Genomic DNA, 18,259 nt, shown 5'->3' with positions numbered 1-18,259 from the left:
GAAAAAGCCACGTCGCTGCTAGTTTTGTTGCTTCCAAAGGATACATTATCCAACAAAGGACCAACCTCTTTGAACTTGGTGAAAGAAGTACAGCAAGTAAGAGCGAGGCAAAGGAATAAACTCAGACTGGCAGAGGAAAAGGCTTTCCTTTGTAAAATATGAAGGCCTGGCTACTTGCCCAGATAGACTGCATAAAGTAAGGTAAAAGTTGTATAAAGGTTGCAGGAATGGCAGTCCCAGTAGACTTTATTGAGTCTGCTCAATAAAACTGAGTGCACATGAAGAAGTAAGTATGAAATTTGGCACGAGGAGCTACTCTTTGTGTCCTAATCCATGCTAGAGGAACATGGTACAAAATAGCTGACGTCAACAGAAAGACTCCCTCTGCTTCTGTGGGCTGTAGAACAGACCCTTATCTTTTCTCTTATTATCTTAATGCTGGCAGGATGACTAATACTGACAGATATCCTGGTGCTGACAGTGACAGCTTAAATCTGTCCTGGAGAATTGAATGGAGTCTTTCTTTCTACAGCTCCGTAGGGTTTCATGAGTTGTAGCCCATAACTACAACAAGCGCAAGGAGTAATAAAACTGAAATGAAGAAATAGATGTAAAATGTAGTCAACAGACTTATGAGTGAAAAAAAAAAGAGGACTGGAAGAGAGACACGTATTTTGGCTGTAGCTGTTGACCACAATAGATGAGAAATAAGGCCCTGTGTGGTTGTGAATTCCTGCAAATTGATGGATTATAGTGATGTCAGTTTGTTCAGGAGAAGATGTATTTCGGTATTACTAAAATATTTTCAATGATCCAGTACTGTCAACTTCAAGCACTCAAGAACTGTATGTCAGGTCATTACTGGGAACTCTGCTTTTTCATTCTGAATTTTTAAGACTTGTTTCTTTTTATTGTCTGTATGTGTGCAAGGACAGCACTGCAATATGTTCCATGAACAATAAAGCTGTAGTTCTTGCGCCTGTTCAGAAAATCCTAACGGTATAAAAATCTCACTTAGTACAGATGCACAAAGATGTTTTCAAGGAGAGGGGAGAGAAAGAAAGAAAAAAAAGAACTTATAAGAGATACAAGAAGGTTTGTGAAAGGGAGTAGGGCATAATCAAAGAAAATCCTAATTCTAAGTCATTATAAAGAACTTGATGAAGTTACTGAAGAATCTTAATAAAGATACAAAAAAAAATCTCAGAAGCCAATACATTTTTTGTTTACCTTTAAAATTGAACTGCTTTATAATTCAGTACAAAGTCTGAATGACAGCTAGTTGATGGCAGAACAGGAAAATAAATCTATGAATCCTGTTCTTATAATTTATTTATTTTATCTGCAACCAAGCACAGTTGTTTGCAGATACTTTCCACAGATTAAAGGGACAAGAAGTTTTCTCTCATTCTGTTAATACCTTTGGGGGCTTTCTAATTAATCTATGTATCTGCTTCTCATTCTAAAGATACCTGGCTTTGATTCCCACAAAAGAACAACTCAGAAACTGCATGCTCCTTTTTTTTTTTTTTTTTTTTATTCTCCACAGAAATTTCACTATGAGCTTTTGCAATTGCCACATACTGTATCTTGGCACAGAATAGTACCTCTGCTTATGGTTTGCATCATTAAATATCAGATTGGCTGCTCATTGTGTTTATAGGATACAACAAGAAATAGCCTGCTAAATCTGGCTGGTTAGTAAAACTGGTGTTCATTCAAACACTGTGCTACCGTGTTTCCACATCATAAAGAGAACAAAATCTCATAAAACTAATAAGCTGTAAAATGGAATTAAAGTCAGTGGCAAAAGATATGCCCAAATGTAGTAAATAAATTATAGACTTCAGAAAAGTTATTCTTAAAAACAATCCCCCAAACAAAGTAGACCAGAAATCTGTGAAACTGCTTTGAAGTGTTTTGTGTTTTTTTTTTTTTTTAAAAAAAAAAAGGGGGGGAGGGGAGCGGGAGGGGAATAGCATGCCAAGTATACACAATATTAATAATAGCAATCCTGATGGCTTATCTGTAGATCTTAGTGGCGTACTCTTGGAACTTAGGTGAGTATTATCATCTCCACCTTTGGATGAGGAAGCTGGGTTACTGTAAGAATAAATTTTCAACACGGAACACAAAGCAGTGCTGACTCCAATTCCCATTCCAATTCCCAGCTTTAATTATTTTTCTCTGAGCTTCATTTGTTTCTCTTCATTATACAGAACTTGTTCTTTCAGCACAAGGTAATTTGGATAGCATTGAGTGTAGATTAGATCCATATATTAATACTTATGAAACTGATTAATTCTAAAGTTGTTCTGATAGATTAGCTCCTTCCCATCACTGGACGGGAGGCTGCCTACATCCTTAATTTAGATTGGTGTGTCATTTTTTAATATTTTATTGCTCAAGACACTGCAGAAAGCAAAAGGAAAATGATGTCCCTGATGCTTTTTTAGCATGGCTCCAGATAATCCACGTAATTCCCATCAGGCGTATCACTTGTGGGATCAAGAATTTCCACTGTCCTTTTCAATATCCACGTGATGCTGCTGAGATAAATCAGGGGAAGCCTGCTATCAGCAGTGCAGAGATGACATCCCGTTCTGCATCTCCTGAGACAAGAGGCATAAAAGCTGTCCCTGAGTGCCTGGCTAAAATCAAACTGTGTGTTAGTTAAATAGAGATGACACTAAATGCAGGAATAAAATCCACTGAAAAAGTACCAGTTTCCATCATGTCTTGTGCAATACATGTACGTAGAGCTTTAGAACAGAAAACTCTAAAATATTTTAATGTGTCCAATATGCTGTGCTGCTGGGTGCACACCCCGTTTTATTGCTCCTTGCTCCGGGGCCTTCATTCGGGGTCAGATTCAGTGTCTTCCTGCTAACCTTTGAAAGTCATTTGGGTTTGGCATTTTAAAAGAGAGCTCTCTCTGAACAGTCATCACCCTTTGTAGCAGCTATGTTCGTCGAGGATTTAGTCTTCCAGTGACAGGTACGCACGAGCAGTAGACAAACATTGAGTAATCGGGGCTGTGGCTTTGGCGTTAGGTATTGGGACGGGGCAGAAAGGTCTGATTTCCTTCGGAGATGCACCGTGCAGCTTTCCTGCTACACATCCGTACAAACACAGCAAGGAACTAGAGCAGAAGGAGAGAAGAGACGAGGGCAACATGGAAGGGAGGAGAAAAAGGCATGAAGGGAGGGGAGAGAAGGGAACTGTGGTTTAAAAGAAAAGCATAGTCCAGCCTGCGGACTCAGGAAAGCAGAGAAACTCAGACTGGCACCCTGATGAGACCTCAGTCACGAAGCCATCACGAAGTACTGGGGCAGTGTAGCACTGAGAGTTTAGTAAGCTTAATGAAGGGGGTGGATAAGATTTCCCTCATGTAATTTTTGGTGTGTTCTCTGGGAAGTGTGTCTGTTCACACATCACTGCTCTGATAAATACGTGCCTGAGGTCCCAATACGCTATCTCTGATAGGGGATGAATGCAGGCAGTGGTGAAGCTGGAAAGATTTCAGGGTACCAAGCCAATGACTGGCAAACCAGAAGAGCTGCAAATGTCCACCTCAAACCTCAAGCATAGTAAGGAGTGAAGAGTAAGGCTTTACAAATGCATTTCTCCCTCCTTGTTCTTTCCCTGCCACTCTCCTGGAGGCTTGGGCCTGTTTTGGGGTTCTGTCCAGTGTGAGACTGTCTCAGCGCACTGATGCACAGGCTGCCCTCAGAGCTGTCCACTTCCTAAGTCATTATCTTCCAGTAATTTGGTTTTCTCTATCAGTCCGAGCTTCTAGCATGCCTGCTCAGATCCCCATCATTTCAAGATGGGTCATATAATGCTAAGCATATTCAGAATACAGCTATCAGGAACATCTGAGTCATGATTTAATTCCATGGCTGCATCTTTGCCCCTATTCCACTCTCCTAATCAAATGTAAGCTTTCTGATGTCATCATTCAGCTCTGTACAAGTTTAACTATTTATTGAGCTTTTGATGGCTTCTCGCTGACAGGCTGTGATGCCTTGAAGGCTCTCCAAAGGCTATTACAAATTTTAAAGTCACCACTTTGCTTCCCTGTTTCATGACAAGATGAAACCCCCAGGTGTGCTGCCCATGGAGGTAACCCATAGTTATGTTTAGGTAACTTAGCAGACGTGTGGACTTGGTCTTGCTGGGACCATATTCTCACTTCCAAGGCATCCGTACCAGATTCTTAGTTTTATGTAGTATTAAAGGGAAGACCAACCTTACCAATTCGTATCGCCATTCTCTAGAACATACACCATGCACTCTTTAGTGCCTCTCCTCTTACGTGAGGATCTAAATACTGAAAAAGTTATAATGAATTGTGTTTTCCTGAGTTTTCCTTTTTATCCCTCAAGAAACAAAATAGTGCCCAATGCGATGTATGTATACAAGAGTAAGAAAATGCCCCCTGATATTTGCAGTAAACTTTTCTCCATTGGAAATGTGCCATTAGATTTTAAATCACCTAAGGAAAGCAGCTTAACTCGTCTTTATCTTAAGCAACTTCAGCAGTTTTGCAGAGAGCCACCTGTAACTGTGTTTCAGCAGCTCCACATTCATGACCCCATGCAACCATACCAGGAGCTAAATAGATCCTACTTACTAGCAATTAAAATGATTTAATTTAAAATACAATGACAGATGCATAATGGGTTAATTACAAAATAAGTAATTAGCAAATAGGATGGAAAAGGTTAAAAGGTTGTGGACTTTTGTTCTTTGCTTGGGAGAGATAGCGAAATCATCAGCGATTAAACTTTTTCTTTTAATTTCTGGGTCTGATTCTGTTATTGTTAGCTGTAAATGAGGCAGCAAACAAGAAGATAGGCTTAAAAAAATCACTGTTTTATCAGACATACTGAAAGGCCATTGTTAACACTGAGGCTGCGTGGTTTGTCTCCAGCCTGCACCCAAAAGAAGGCTTGTATCCATAATGCGTCTACTCTGTGCTAGGATATATGCCTCTGCAGAGATGAAGTAGCAGTAGTAGTAGTAGTCCTCTCTGCTATGTGCTCTGGGCCCCAATAAGGTCAGTAAAACCAGTTTGAAGAGTGGCTGAGATTAGAGCACACCTCTTAGGAAAACTCTGCCTGAATTAAATGAGTGAATTATTTAGTTGGAAATATGCCATAATGTGTTTGTTCTCAAAAAGCGAGGCTAAAAAGGGACAGGACTTTGAACAAGGTAACTTCTGACCTGTGAAAATCCTCAGTTGAAATCCGGTTAACTTCATGCAATGCTGCACCCTGCTAGAGAGGGTGAAAGCAATTTTCTGTTAAAATCAGCAAAATAAGAGCTTTTACTTCATTTTCGCAAGTATCATTCTTTCTCTCCATGACTCCCATCTGCCCAAAACCATAAGCAAATGGGCATTTAGATAGTTTTAATACATTCATATTTTATGACCACCAGCTTATTGCCAGGTAACTTGAAACTCTTTATTTATCTATAATAATTATAAAATATATTTATGTATGTATAAAACATGTGTTTTGTATTTTGAAATTTCAGAGGGAATGCTTGCAGAAAGGTCTCTTCAGCTTGAGCCTAATTGTTACTGAAGTCATTGAATTTTTCTTTTGAAAAATAAGCTTTTGGGTAAACCTCAGAAATAGCAATATGGGCTTCTCCATTTCAAAATATCAATTAAAACCAGGCAGGAATACTTTTTAAATATAGCTGCCCTCTAACCTAATTACATGTCCACCAGCAACCATTAGCATAATTTAACTGAATTTCCCATAAGTCACATTCTTCCATCATCCCATGTTGTCTTTTGAACGTGGTCATCATGTGCTCGCTTTCCTGTCACTTGGCCAAGCCATAGTTAACTCTGAACTGATATATGTCAGTCCAGTCCCGTAATCATTTAACTGTGCTTGTCTGTCCTTCCTCTTCCGTAATTGATGCTTTTTCGTGTCTCTTGTTTGCCCTCGTGCTGCCTTCAGCGATACTACCTGCCCTACTGCTTGACATAAGGCCTGAACGTACACATCCAGAAAGGTGCTGTCCTCTTCTGGTGCATAGCATTGTCCCAGCTTCTGTTTAATGCCCTTTTCCTTTGAGCTGCTTCTTCAGTGGCAGATGAACACTCCGGGACCACCCATTTGACTTTAGAAACTGAGAAACAATCCGAGCAGATTTTTATCTCATCTTTATCTTCCTACAATTGATTAGGGATATGTATTTCAGAAAACATCTAACTTCTTGTTCTCAACTGTTACCTAAATTTTGTTGAAAATAAGCTTCTTTATATTTTTCCCCCATTATAATTGAATTTGAGCTATGGATTTCAGGTCTGGAATCTATGTTGAACATTTCAGAATTCAATGGTTTTACAATTTGGCTATCAGTTTTTAGGATGAATAGATTCATGTTTGGAAACTCATCAAGTCACGCAACATGCAAAACTCATGAGCCTAAATCCATAGCTGTAACCGCATCTCTTGTTTTCTTTTCCAAGGGTTTCTGCAAACTTCTGTATATTTGCAGACTGTAACTCAAGGACTGCAATATAGGCAATGATTTTTCATTATTCAGAATTTCTTTTTGAAACCAAGTGGGGAACCTCTAAAGCTCTGGTTAAGGAAAGCAGAAAGCCTAAAGCTACATTAATTCTGCTGTTCACATCTGAACCCCTGAAAAGAGCTCAGACAAATGCCAGTACCAATTTTTAGGGTACTGCTTCTCCCCATCCATGAGAGTGACATTTCTAGTTTGGAATATACTCATTTCTGCTTCACTGATTTTTTTATTATTATTTTTATTTGCTGTTGTTGTTGTTTTAGGCACTGCATGTATGCGATGCATTGACAAATTTCATTTTTGTTAACAAGATTCATACGGGTACCTCCCCTCATGACATTTAGAAAACATCTTTTTTAATTCATATCACATTGAGGGTGGAAAATCACCAGTTTCAATAGAAGTCTTTGAAATTTAGTATCTTTGGGCTTATCTTCAGTTAATCAGTTGTAGAGATTTACTGGGTAACTCAAGACAACCATCTAATACACGCTTCACAATGAGTAATAGGAGAAATTAGCATCAAAGATAAACTGTCCCTTGTTGAAATTTCAGTGAGAGCTAATGTTTCCTGAGTTGACAGAACAAAACAGAAAAACAAGAAAAGTTTTACGTCAAAGCTGTTGTCTGAATGAAACTCCCATACGCAGGACAATGAACATGTAAGCCATGAAGTGTCTCAAACGCTCTTCAAAAAACACGGGAATAATCACTTAAATATGAGGCATTTTATGCAATCCCTTTTGCTTTTCTGTCATCATTAGCCCTGCAGGATCCTTGCTCAATTGGATATTTAAGCAAATATGTAGAGGTCTTTCGGAATTAAAGCTAAATCTCTAACGATAAACATCTCCCAGGGTACAGTTACAAATCAGCTACTCTTTTGTAAATCTATTATAGCTTTCACTGTAGCGCTTCAAGTTTAAAAAGTCCCACAGAGGGAATATTTGGCATTAATGCTCCAAATACCCCCCCCCTTTTTTTTTAGGCTTTAATATGATAGGCACTGAGGTATGAAGTTTTCATCACCCCCACTGCAAACAACAGCAAAAGCGTGCTTCTGCTGTTGTGCTTCTGTAATTCCTGTATGCTGTAGGAGGCGTTCATGCAGCTTGCAAGACTCCTTGATCAATGGCAACCTCACGGGAGACACAGGTCCTGTGGAAGGAGCTAAATTTTAAGAGAGATGGTTTGTGAAAGCAAAACAGTGGTTATCAAAGCAGTGGCTAAGCAGAGCTGCCTCCAGTTCTGTGCTCCTCTTATGCCCTCCTGTGTACACATTCAGTAGGCCAAAGGGAAGTGCTAGGTACAGGAGCTTGCTGACATTTCTGCAAGGGCTTGAAGTAAAGCAAAGAGGAATCTATGCTGTGCTGCTCTGACACAGTATGAAGCTGAACATAAGCAGATTTCTTAGGGTGCATGCATTGTAGGGCCAGTCAACAGCTCCACGCCGTGATGATCAATTATAAGTGCTTGGGGATACTCTGTGAGTGAGATAACTTCTGGTTTCTAGAAATGGCGGGTGAAAGAAAGATCACTAACTCAGTTTTCTGCTTGATGGTGGTTTAAAGGTAAGGTTGCAGTCTTCCCATGCATATTTTTCATGATTCTTATGTGCCTGTGTTTCTGGTGTGGTCAGACTACTGGAGAACTGTCTGAAATGCTAAATACTAATGCTGCTGTGCAGACTTTTCTTTTATGGCCAAAATAAAACCAATTATTATATTTTCCATTAGTTTATGAAAGGATACATTTCCTGGGATATAATAAAACATTAGGCTCTGATGGAAACATAAAAATGACTTTTGTCTTGCTGCAGTGCAGTGCAGCATTTTGTGCTGCTGTTGGGACACCTCCATTTTCTGCAGGTAATGTTCAGCACAATGGCTTTGTTATTCAGCCTGTCCTGCAAACAGTATGCCAGAACTGAAGTCTCACTGGTGTGGGACTACAAGAGGAATTATTTCATTATCTGCATTATCTGCATTAACATTGTTCATCCTGCAGTTCTGCTTGTTGAAACCCAAGTGCTTTCAAAAACCTGTAAAGCAGTGAGGTTACAATTATAACTTATCAGACTCATTGTCTGCATATAATAATTTTCTGGATTTTATGCTCTTAAAATAGCTGCTGAAGACTGCAAACTGTTGAGCACATATCATGTTGTGGTCAGATCCTGACTGATTCAGAGTTTTTATAATCTTAGCTTGTTACTGCTCAGCAATTTTTAGAGTGCTTAAGAAGCAAGTTAAAATAAGAAATTCTTAGCCTGAAAGGTAAAAAATCAGTCACAGTTCTGTGTTAAGAAAGAAAAGATAGGATTACATGGAACTACTGAATGTCATATCAGAAAACTCAGTAATTCATTGCCTTTTTGATAAAGCCTCTCAGGATAGACTGCAAATGTTCATATGGATAATGCACTTCATTTTTGATTTTGTACTTTATTGCACTTTTTTTAATATCCTTGTGGCTTGAACTAAGCTAGGAGTAAAAAACATGAATAAAAGTCTGCTTCTGAACTTGTGTCTACAAGCCAATTCTGATGGGTACTTTTCATTAAATTAATCTCAAAGACTATATAGATTTTTATTTTTTTGTATGATGCACAGTTGTTTGGTGTATTTTACAAGGGAAAAGATACTGCTTGCTCATTATACAGGTATTATGTACTATAAGCCATGGCCTGGTACGTTCTCTATTGAATATGTATCAGTACAAAATTCTGTGTATTACTCCGCTCCAAAAATAAGAATTTTGCTTTCCTGTTACATGCTGAAAACAAATGTAAAAGTTCAGTTTGGCACCACTACAGTCTGTAAACTACCTTGACATTTTTCCTGAGGTTATTAGTTCAGATTTTGCACTAAAAATTAAGTTAAAGTGAGAGCAGCTTTCATGGAGGGAGTTTGCAGAACAAAAAGTACAGATGACACATCCAGTAATTCAGCACCGCAAAGCTGAGATAGTCCCCAAGAAAAACAAGAGAGCCATAACTCATGCCACGGCAGAGTAGGAGGGGATGGCATCCCAGCACGCTTGGTCCGACGGTGCTGGAGCTTTCCTCCAAGCTTCCTGAGCACGTTACAAAACTGCTTCTTGGAAAGGACATGTGAGAGCAAACTTTGAAAAGGCAAAGGCAGCCTGGAGGTGACTGGGCTCAGGGCAGGGCTTGCTCAAGTGCAATTTCTGCTCGGAGGTGCAAGAGCCCATGAAGGCTATAATGTCCTCCGTCACATCCTCATAAAGGTCAGGATCCTAAATCTCAAAATGTTGACTGGTTACTGCCTTTGACTATTACTCGTGTTATTACTTAGGTATTTGAGATTTAGCAAGAGCTTTGTTCTCTCCTTGCTGGCTGGCTTTCGGATTATTTTTCCCTTAAGTAAGGCATGTATCTGTGTGATCAGTCTGATGCCCTCAGATGCCATACTAGCGTCACCTCATGCATTCATGAGCTGACTTCCAAAAAAATCGAGAGATGAACATAACAGAATTAAAGACCTACATTTGTTTTTCTCTCCATTTTTTTGAACATGTGGGAGAGATCCACCTGCCTGTAATTTCATTTCAGCTAAGGCCTCCAAGTGCACTTCCAGATTCAAGAGTCAATCAAAGATGCTTTCAGAAAAACATGAATCTCCAAGCAGAAGGGATTCAAATTTACTTATTCAGCACTTTTCTCTCTCTCTCTAGTTGTCACTATTTATTATTCTGTTTGCCATTTTCTTAGTCTTAGGTGCTTCCCTCACCATCTCCCATTTCCTTGTAGTCTTCTAGCCATCATATGTAAATGCACCCCAGTTCTCCTATGTAACATCTGGAAAAGACAACGTGGAAAGGAAGTCTGAGGCCCGCCAAGAAGTGCATGGTTCGTGTTGCAGACAGGAATTAGGATTCAAACCAGAGAATTGCTGTGCCACTGGCCTAGCAGAGAGCGGCAGCCTTTATTGACATCTGAAGCAAGGGGGCAGGGATGAAAACACCCTCAGTGCCAGAGCAGCACAACCCTTTTGTGTACTCAGAGGTTAATGCAATGCATTTGTATGAAGGAGGAGACACCTGGTGAGAGTGGGAGAACACTTAACCACAGTAATTAATGTTAATTGGTTAATCACCTTTCATTATGGGAGAAGAAAGTAAGCACAATAATTGGCAATATGGCTTGACATCTTTGCTGGATTGAAGGCTGAGAATGAATTTCAAACACGACCTTTTCTAGCCAGAGGAGATTAAGATCTCAAAGATGGGTCTTTTGGTTTTGATTTGGGACAAAATAGGAACATTCTTTTCTTAGTACAGGGCTGTAGGTCTGAAGCACAGCTCAGTTTAAGAATGGAATGATTGTTTCGCTGCTACTCTTTGAGGTATCCAGTGTGAATGTGAGGGCTGCCTTGTTAAAGAAGATGAAAACTGGGGCTGAACTCCAGTGATGGAGAAGGAGCACACTGCCAAGCTGCTGCCTTGGCTGTCCAGCAGGGAGATCATGCGGGATGCTGAGACTTAGTCCGGCATGCTCAGGGCTTGTGACTCAGAGCCATGAGACCTTGGCTAGCTCGTTGTGGGCAAACAAGTGCTCAACACATAAAAGATAATCTAATGAACGCTGCTCACTGTGGTGTTTATCAAAGCTTAAACATAAAAATCCTGTCACTTCTGGCAAGAGAGAAACTTAATCTGCAAAGTCTGTGAAGACTCCCAGAAATGATTGGCCTGATGTGATAGAGGCCTCGCCGATGACTCATCTGACTCCTTCCCAGTCCTGTCTGATCACAGGCTTTTGATTTGTAGACTCTGCAAAAGAATCCGATTTCTACCAACACCGTCCACATCTATGCCTTCAAGGGGATCTGCTATAATTAATGTAGATACTGCCTACTCTTCTTGCTTGTGTAAAGTAGTGCACGGTGCTGGGCACTCACAAGACAGTCCAAGTTTTGGATACCAAAATGGATAAATAATTTACAGAATAATAATACGTAAATACATTAAAAAATAGTCAGTGTTTCCACTGATCTGCCACCTTCCATTAAAGGAAAAGTAGGAAATTTCTTTTGGCATATGAAGTGCCGGTTAAAAGCATACTCTGAAAAGTTTATTAAAATTGCTGTCAGGTATGAAGCAGGTATTACAAGTGGGCTCTTTCACTGCGATTACTTTGGCAGTTGGTGAATTGATGTAGTGGAGATCTCCTTGCTCTGGGTGCTGCTAGATACACACAGTACCACTGCAACCTGTTCCACTAAATTCATTTTATAGACAAAAATAGGAGGAGAAAAAGAGGATCTACGCTCTCCATTTTGAGCTGTGGGACACAGGAAGACTGTGCCAAAGCCAGATACGTTGGTATAATGCTTTAAACAAAAGACTATCTTTTCCTACAGTTGTTTCATAATTAGTTTTTTTACACAAGTGACAACTGCCTTCATGCCAAATCCTGATCTCATGGGAAAAAATGGCTAAACTCCCAGGATGGCTAGAATTTTTCTCTTTATACAGAATTCATTGAGGAACTTTATATTTCTCCTTTTTTCCCCCTCATTTTTAATAGATTGGCACAAAAACAATAATTTTAGGATTAGTAACTAATTATTTACAGGAGGGGCAGAATTTTTATTTAAAACAGTCAATTGTTTACTTCAAGAGCGCTTGTGTGTCACTGAGTCACCAAACCACAATTAAATTCTGGGAAATGGCTTATTGTTGAGGTTCTTGGGGTCCCATGACATGGTGGGGTGGGTCAGGTTCTGATTCTAATCGGGGGCCTGATCTAAATCTGTATCCTCTTTACTCTTTTGATGGACAGGCTGTAAAGGATTATGAATTTCCACAAGATGTCAGTAGCAAAAGAAAAATCTTGTTGGCTCTGGTTGTGTTGTTTGTACATGGCAGATATCAAGCAGAGTATTTGCTTTTCCCCTAAGAGTTTAAGGAGATGCTGTCTTTTCTGAGAAGAGCCCAGACACGGTCTCGAGTAGTTTGCTTGGAAGGAAAGACAAGGCGATAAAAATACATTATAGTGTGTATGCTGGAGGATATTTTAGCAATTTCTGCTGTAAAACTTTCAGTAGGTTTTACTTTTCACTTGCTTTACAAATAGGGTAAACAATAAGGTTTGTGTGTTGTGGGTGGTTTTTTTTTTGTTGTTTTTTTTTTTTGTTTGTTTGTTTTTTTTCAGTCATGAAGCAATGCTGAATATTGGAGTAGCAATTAATTTAGCTTAAAGATTTACCAGATCTGCCTGGCTAATGTCATGAGACATAAAGTGATGGAAGAGATAGGGAATAAATTACAGGGAGGACAACAGAGCTGTTAATTCAGAAGGTCGAAATTTGCATGGGAAGGGGGGAAAAGATGAAGAAACAAGCTGGGGGAGGAGGGGCTGCTCAGAGAGGCTTTTGGAGCAGGGGGCGAAGCCGGAGCCCCCCGCCGGCTCCCGCGGGGCCGCCAGGGGGAGCCGCCGCGCCGCGCCGCGGGGCCGGGCCGGACCTGCTCCGGAGGGGCCGGGGGTGGTTGCGGGGGCCGGCTGTGGGAGGGCCGGCGGGCAGCTCACGGCTCTCCCCGGCGCCTCGACCCGCAGGGCCGGGCACCCGGCTGCCGACTGTCCCCCGGCTCGAGGAGAGGGGCGAGGAGCGCCCGGGGTGTGAGGGGCAGGGGCCGCGCCTCGAGCCCCTGAAGAGGTCGAGGGCGTCCCGCCGCCATTTCGTGGGGCTGCTCCCTGCGGTGCCTCAGGTGCCCGGGGCGCGGCCGAGCCCCCCCCCCGTCCTCGGCGGGGTTTGCTGTTGTGCTCCTGCCGGGCTGCAGGGGGTTGATGAGCTGAGGTGAAACTGCCAGGCTGCGTCCCAGATACATTAATTATATGGTACATGCGGTCGCTGGCGTTCACCTGCTTTCTAATTCTGGTTTCGTAGTTTGTGCCTAAATAGAGGAGATGCGCCTGATGTCCTTTCAGCCAGCTGTTGGGGGGAGATATTTATTTCAAGGACGAGGAAGGGAAACGCTCCTGGTGTGAAGAGACAGTGGCTGAGAGGAAATACGGACTGGGCTGTGGTGCTGAATGTACAGGGAGAAATAAAGAACTGAAAGAAGACAAATTGTTAAAATGTTCAGGACAATCAAAGAGATTCTACCTACCCTTTAAAATGCCAGTTCCATGAAAAGATACATGTTTCCTGGTGATCACAACAGGTTGACTGGTTTTACATTGCCATTAGTTGTTTCAGTTGTGAGGCCCAGTGTTTCTTAGTTAAAAATTCTAATTAGATTTTGTCACTGCACTGCAGTAATACCTGGAGGCTTGTCTCTGCTGGGACTGGATTTGTGTCCTAAAACCACAGAGAGAGCTGGGGTCATCAAACTGGACTCCGTATTTTGGGCTGAGATGCCCAAATGAGGGCATGCCGCCTGTGAAACCTCTCTTTGAAAAGCGGTACGGCTAGTGTAAATACACCTACTGCTGAATGAAGATGCCGCGACTGGTATCGGTGGTTTTCAGTGTACACAATACATGTATGGACACAAGAAAGAAGATAATCTAAATATTAAAACCACAAATTTAGGATAACAGATCTAGGTCCTCACAGCTACAGTTATTTTTTTAATAAAGTAGAAGATGCCATCGTTCAAAAGCTAAGTTACAAGTTCAAAAAGCTAAGTACATATAAGTTACCTTTCTACCAAATGAGTAAAATGACTACTGGGTGTCTCAAAACTTTGTAAAAGTTAATAGCTTTTCAAATGATTGTAGAAGAATCAGTATAACTGTAGGCAGAGATTTCTAATTCCTTTGAATCCTCTGTTGTTACTGAAGCTGAAAATAATCTGCATCTATCATTAGAAACGGTAAGAGAAAAGAATTTGTTCCTGAAGTTCCATATTAAACCTAAAGGAACTTCTAAAAGAAATAGGGAAAAGTGTTCCACAAAGTGGGCAGAAGCATTTTTTTTCTGCAGCTGTCAGCTTTTTGACCTTGCTTCCAAAGTCCTGTTACCCTCAGCTCCTCCAGTCCACCTGGTTTTGGACCCTGGACTTGGATTCATTGCTTCATGCAGTTTAGCAAGGTGCACTGAATTTAATATGGCTATGTCAAGCCAGTAAACATGGACCCCATGGTATTCAAAATCCAAAATGTTCCGTCCTGTTTAAATGTTAATGGTGTTCTACAGATATGCATTTATGGATGTATTACATGTGGGATTTTTTCCTTTTCTTGGCAGGTGACATTGGTGACAGAAGAAGAACGAGAATGATTACATATCTATAACTCCCAGCAGTATGTCAGGTAATCATATTACGTAAGAGCATCTATGCAATGATTTTTGCTTTTCTGGAGTGGTTATTATTCAATATTGACTGCAGAATAGTGCTTTCACAAGTTCTGAACACATTGCTGGAAATTTAAGTCTTTCCTCTACCCAGAGCATAGAGATTGGGACACAGTAATCTTCTCCAACTTTTTCCTGAAACTCTTATCCTATTTGGTTTTCCTTCAGAAAGCAAGTTTAATTTTGTTGTATGCACACATTTGAACTTCAACTTTTCTGCTGAAGCTGCTAGTACAGTGGCAGTTTCTGCTGAGTAGGTTGGCTTAAGTTATTTTGTAACGTGGCTGTATCCTCAGAGGTTCAAAGTGAGACAGTCAATTTCATTTTACATAGATTACAAAGTACTCTTTAGATAATAATTGACCAGGTCTGCAGGTGGGCTGAAGATCCAGAGTGAAATGACCATTAACCATTTTAGGTCTCCTTCACCACCTTATCCCTGTCAGTTTTAAAGTATTTGAAGGCTATACATGAATTAGCTTTGTCAAAATATATATATATTCTAATCCAAGAACAGGATGTCTACAAACACGCAGTTATGACAGGAAAAAGTACAGAGAGGTTCCGACTTCCAGAACATGTTTTAGTATTCACATAAGAAAAGAAAATGTTCTGCTGATACTGTTTGACAGTGGCATTTGTCTCTTGAAATATGCATACATGGGACCTTTTATAAGCCTGCTTGTAAAATGCAGCATGTTCTACGTAGAGAAAATGGTAACAAACAAGACTGGATTCCTGGTGTTTTGCTCAAGGAACAGTTTATTTTTACTGGCTGAGCAGATGAAATATCCTTTCCGTTCCCATTCTTTTTTATTGACCAGCAAATGATAACAGCTGTATTAACCAACAGGGTTGGTCTTTTAAGTTTTGGGTCCTTAGATATGAGATGGAGAATAAAATTTATGGGGAAAAACAGAATATTAGTAAATACATAGTAAAATGAATTATTTGGAAAAAAATGCAAAGAGGTGATATTTGACTTCTGTTTTTACGGCTTCTTTGCTGTTGTCTGAAGCAGAAGTTTGGTGCAAATGAATATAAGGTGGAGGCAGGTGGCATTGAGGCTTTTGGTGGAATAAATTTACCTGAACCTTGATAGGTGTGCCAGGCTCTGGATTAGTATCACACCACGTGAGGGCTGGGAGGGAATTTCTATCCTCACTGGCAGGACCCACTGGAGGGTTTTTAACATTGCTATGCAGTCAGTCTAGGCATAACAATTTCATTTAGCAAATACTTATTTCTGGAAGAATTTATAGCATTGACATGCAACACTCTCTCCAGCTCTCCCATGTGCTTTCTTTTGTCTCATGTTCTGCCTTTTTTGACCTTTTAGTACAGAGCATAATTTTGCTATGGCTTTGGAGGGAGTAATTAGTAGCTTGTGCTGTGTGATGGCAGGAGATGGGGATGGAAATGCAGCGTACCTGCTCTATCGTCACCTTATCTGGTTGGGATGTAGCTTCCTGTGGAGTGGGGTTTCATGGAGAATTCCCACTAGCATGTTAACCAGACCTGTCCCCTGGACTTCATCCGAGCAGGGCGGCTCTGTTAAGCTCACTGAAACACAGAGACTAATTGGAAGAGCCTACATTTTTGGCATTGCATTAGAAAGAAGTGGGCAGATCAAATATGTGCAAAGAAAATAATCACAGTGTGAAAAAATAAAGGTTCATTGTAGAAGATGGCTGTTGGTACAGCTGTAGATGTCCAGCACTTTTCATTTTGAGCAGTTTATATTTTCTGTTTCTCATTATACGAATGAAATTTCCTACATGAGTGTGAATATGAAAAGAAACATGGTTGAAATAAAAATCTTTCAAACTATAAAAACTGCATAAATACTACAATCCGGAGCCAGACAGGACTCGATCCCTAATGAATGAGAAGGAAAGCTTAGATTCCATTACTGAGTTACTGGAATAAGAGAGGAGAATTGCATCCAAAACCAAACCAGTTGCCTAAAATAATAGGCTGTAGTATTCTGATTTTTGATACATAATTGCTCTGCCCATGTTCCATTTTTTATTGCAGTAAGAATTTTTCTCTTGGTAGGCACTGCCCAAAAGCCTCCATTTTCTTGTGCAATCCACAAAACTTTTTCTGACAGAAGATTGTGTAATTTGGCCCTTGGTAGTAAAGCTAAGCTCTACTACGTTTTGCAGTTGCCATAGGAAAAATATTTTGTGTATTTTGACGTCTCAACTTTAAAATCACGTATCAGTGGCACATCTCTGTATTTGTATGTACTTTAAATAACGAGAGAGTTCAAGTTTTCCAAAATCGTTTGGGGAACTTCAAAGTTAGGGAAAACATGGAAGGATTTCAGAAGTGTAGAAGCCCCTACTTTTCAAGAGAATTAAATGAAAAATAAAAAGCAAAAGGAATGCACAAGGTATGTTTTTTCATGCAGAGAGATAACCTGAAAAATAATTACTGAGTTAATGAAGTCCAAACTACACGTGCTTTTTCTTAAAATGCAACCAAAACAGAGTTCACACAGGAATGCAGATGGAGTTAATGAGCACCTAATATTGTGTACTCAATGACATTAGAAGCTGAAAAGTGAAAAGTGCAACCTACAGGTTTTGTAAATATCGTGCTTGTCAGTATAAAGTTGCCTAAAGAGTTTCATACATGTAACACCTAACTCGTATGATGGCCAAACATTGAGATGAAACTATAATTCTGTAGGCAAAGAGCTGGACGTAATACATGTCTTGCAGTTTGAGCACTAAGTCCAAGATGGACACAGTCATTTCTCATAATCATGAAATATCCCGCGTTGGAAGGGACCCATAAGGATCATCAAGTCCAACTCCTGGCCCCGCACAGGTCTACCCAGAAATTCAGGCCATGTGACTTAGTGCACAGTCCAAATGCTTCTTCAATTCAGACAGGCTTGGTGCAGTGACTGCGTCCCTGGGGAGCCTGTTCCAGTGTGCAACCACCCTCTCAGTGAAGAACCTCTTCCTGATGTCCAGCCTAAACTTCCCCTGCCTCAGCTTAACCCCATTCCCATGGGTCCTATCACTGGTGTTTACACAGAATAGGTCACCCGCCTCTCCACTTCCCCTCACGAGGAAGTTGTGGACTGTGATGAGGTCTCCCCTCAGCCTCCTCTTCTCCAGGCTGAACAGGCCCAGTGACCTCAGCCGCTCCTCATATGTTTTCCTCTCCAGCCCTTCACCATCTTCATCGCCCTCCTCTGGACACCCTCCAACCGTTTAATGTCCTTTTTATACTGTGTTGCCCAGAACTGCACACAGTACTCGAGGTGAGGCTGCACCAGCGCAGAGTACAGCGGGACGATCACTTCCCTCGACCGACTAGCAAGGCCGTGCTTGCTGCACCCCAGGATATGGTTGGCCTTC

General features: G+C 40.8%; 1 protein-coding gene across 7 annotated transcripts in view; it reads left to right on the top strand.

Annotated features, from left to right (window-relative positions):
* THRB (thyroid hormone receptor beta) overlaps positions 1 to 18,259 on the top strand; it is a 129,538-nt gene that overhangs the window by 62,160 nt on the left and 49,119 nt on the right. For 5 of the 7 annotated variants that reach the window (XM_035317155.1, XM_035317148.1, XM_035317150.1 and 2 more), the window contains one exon: positions 14,775 to 14,839. In XM_035317155.1, coding sequence (XP_035173046.1) covers positions 14,833 to 14,839 — 7 coding nt within the window. In that variant the 5' untranslated portion in view covers positions 14,775 to 14,832. Of the gene's footprint in view, positions 1 to 11,848; positions 11,905 to 14,774; positions 14,840 to 18,259 lie in introns of those variants that run through there. The other 2 variants (XM_035317151.1, XM_035317154.1) reach the window with 2 other exon arrangements.

The sequence above is a fragment of the Oxyura jamaicensis genome, chromosome 2, assembly GCF_011077185.1.
Source record: "Oxyura jamaicensis isolate SHBP4307 breed ruddy duck chromosome 2, BPBGC_Ojam_1.0, whole genome shotgun sequence".
Classification (NCBI taxonomy): Eukaryota; Metazoa; Chordata; class Aves; order Anseriformes; family Anatidae; genus Oxyura; species Oxyura jamaicensis.
Note: the sequence above shows the minus strand (reverse complement) of the source record. Positions and strands in the feature narration are given on the sequence as shown.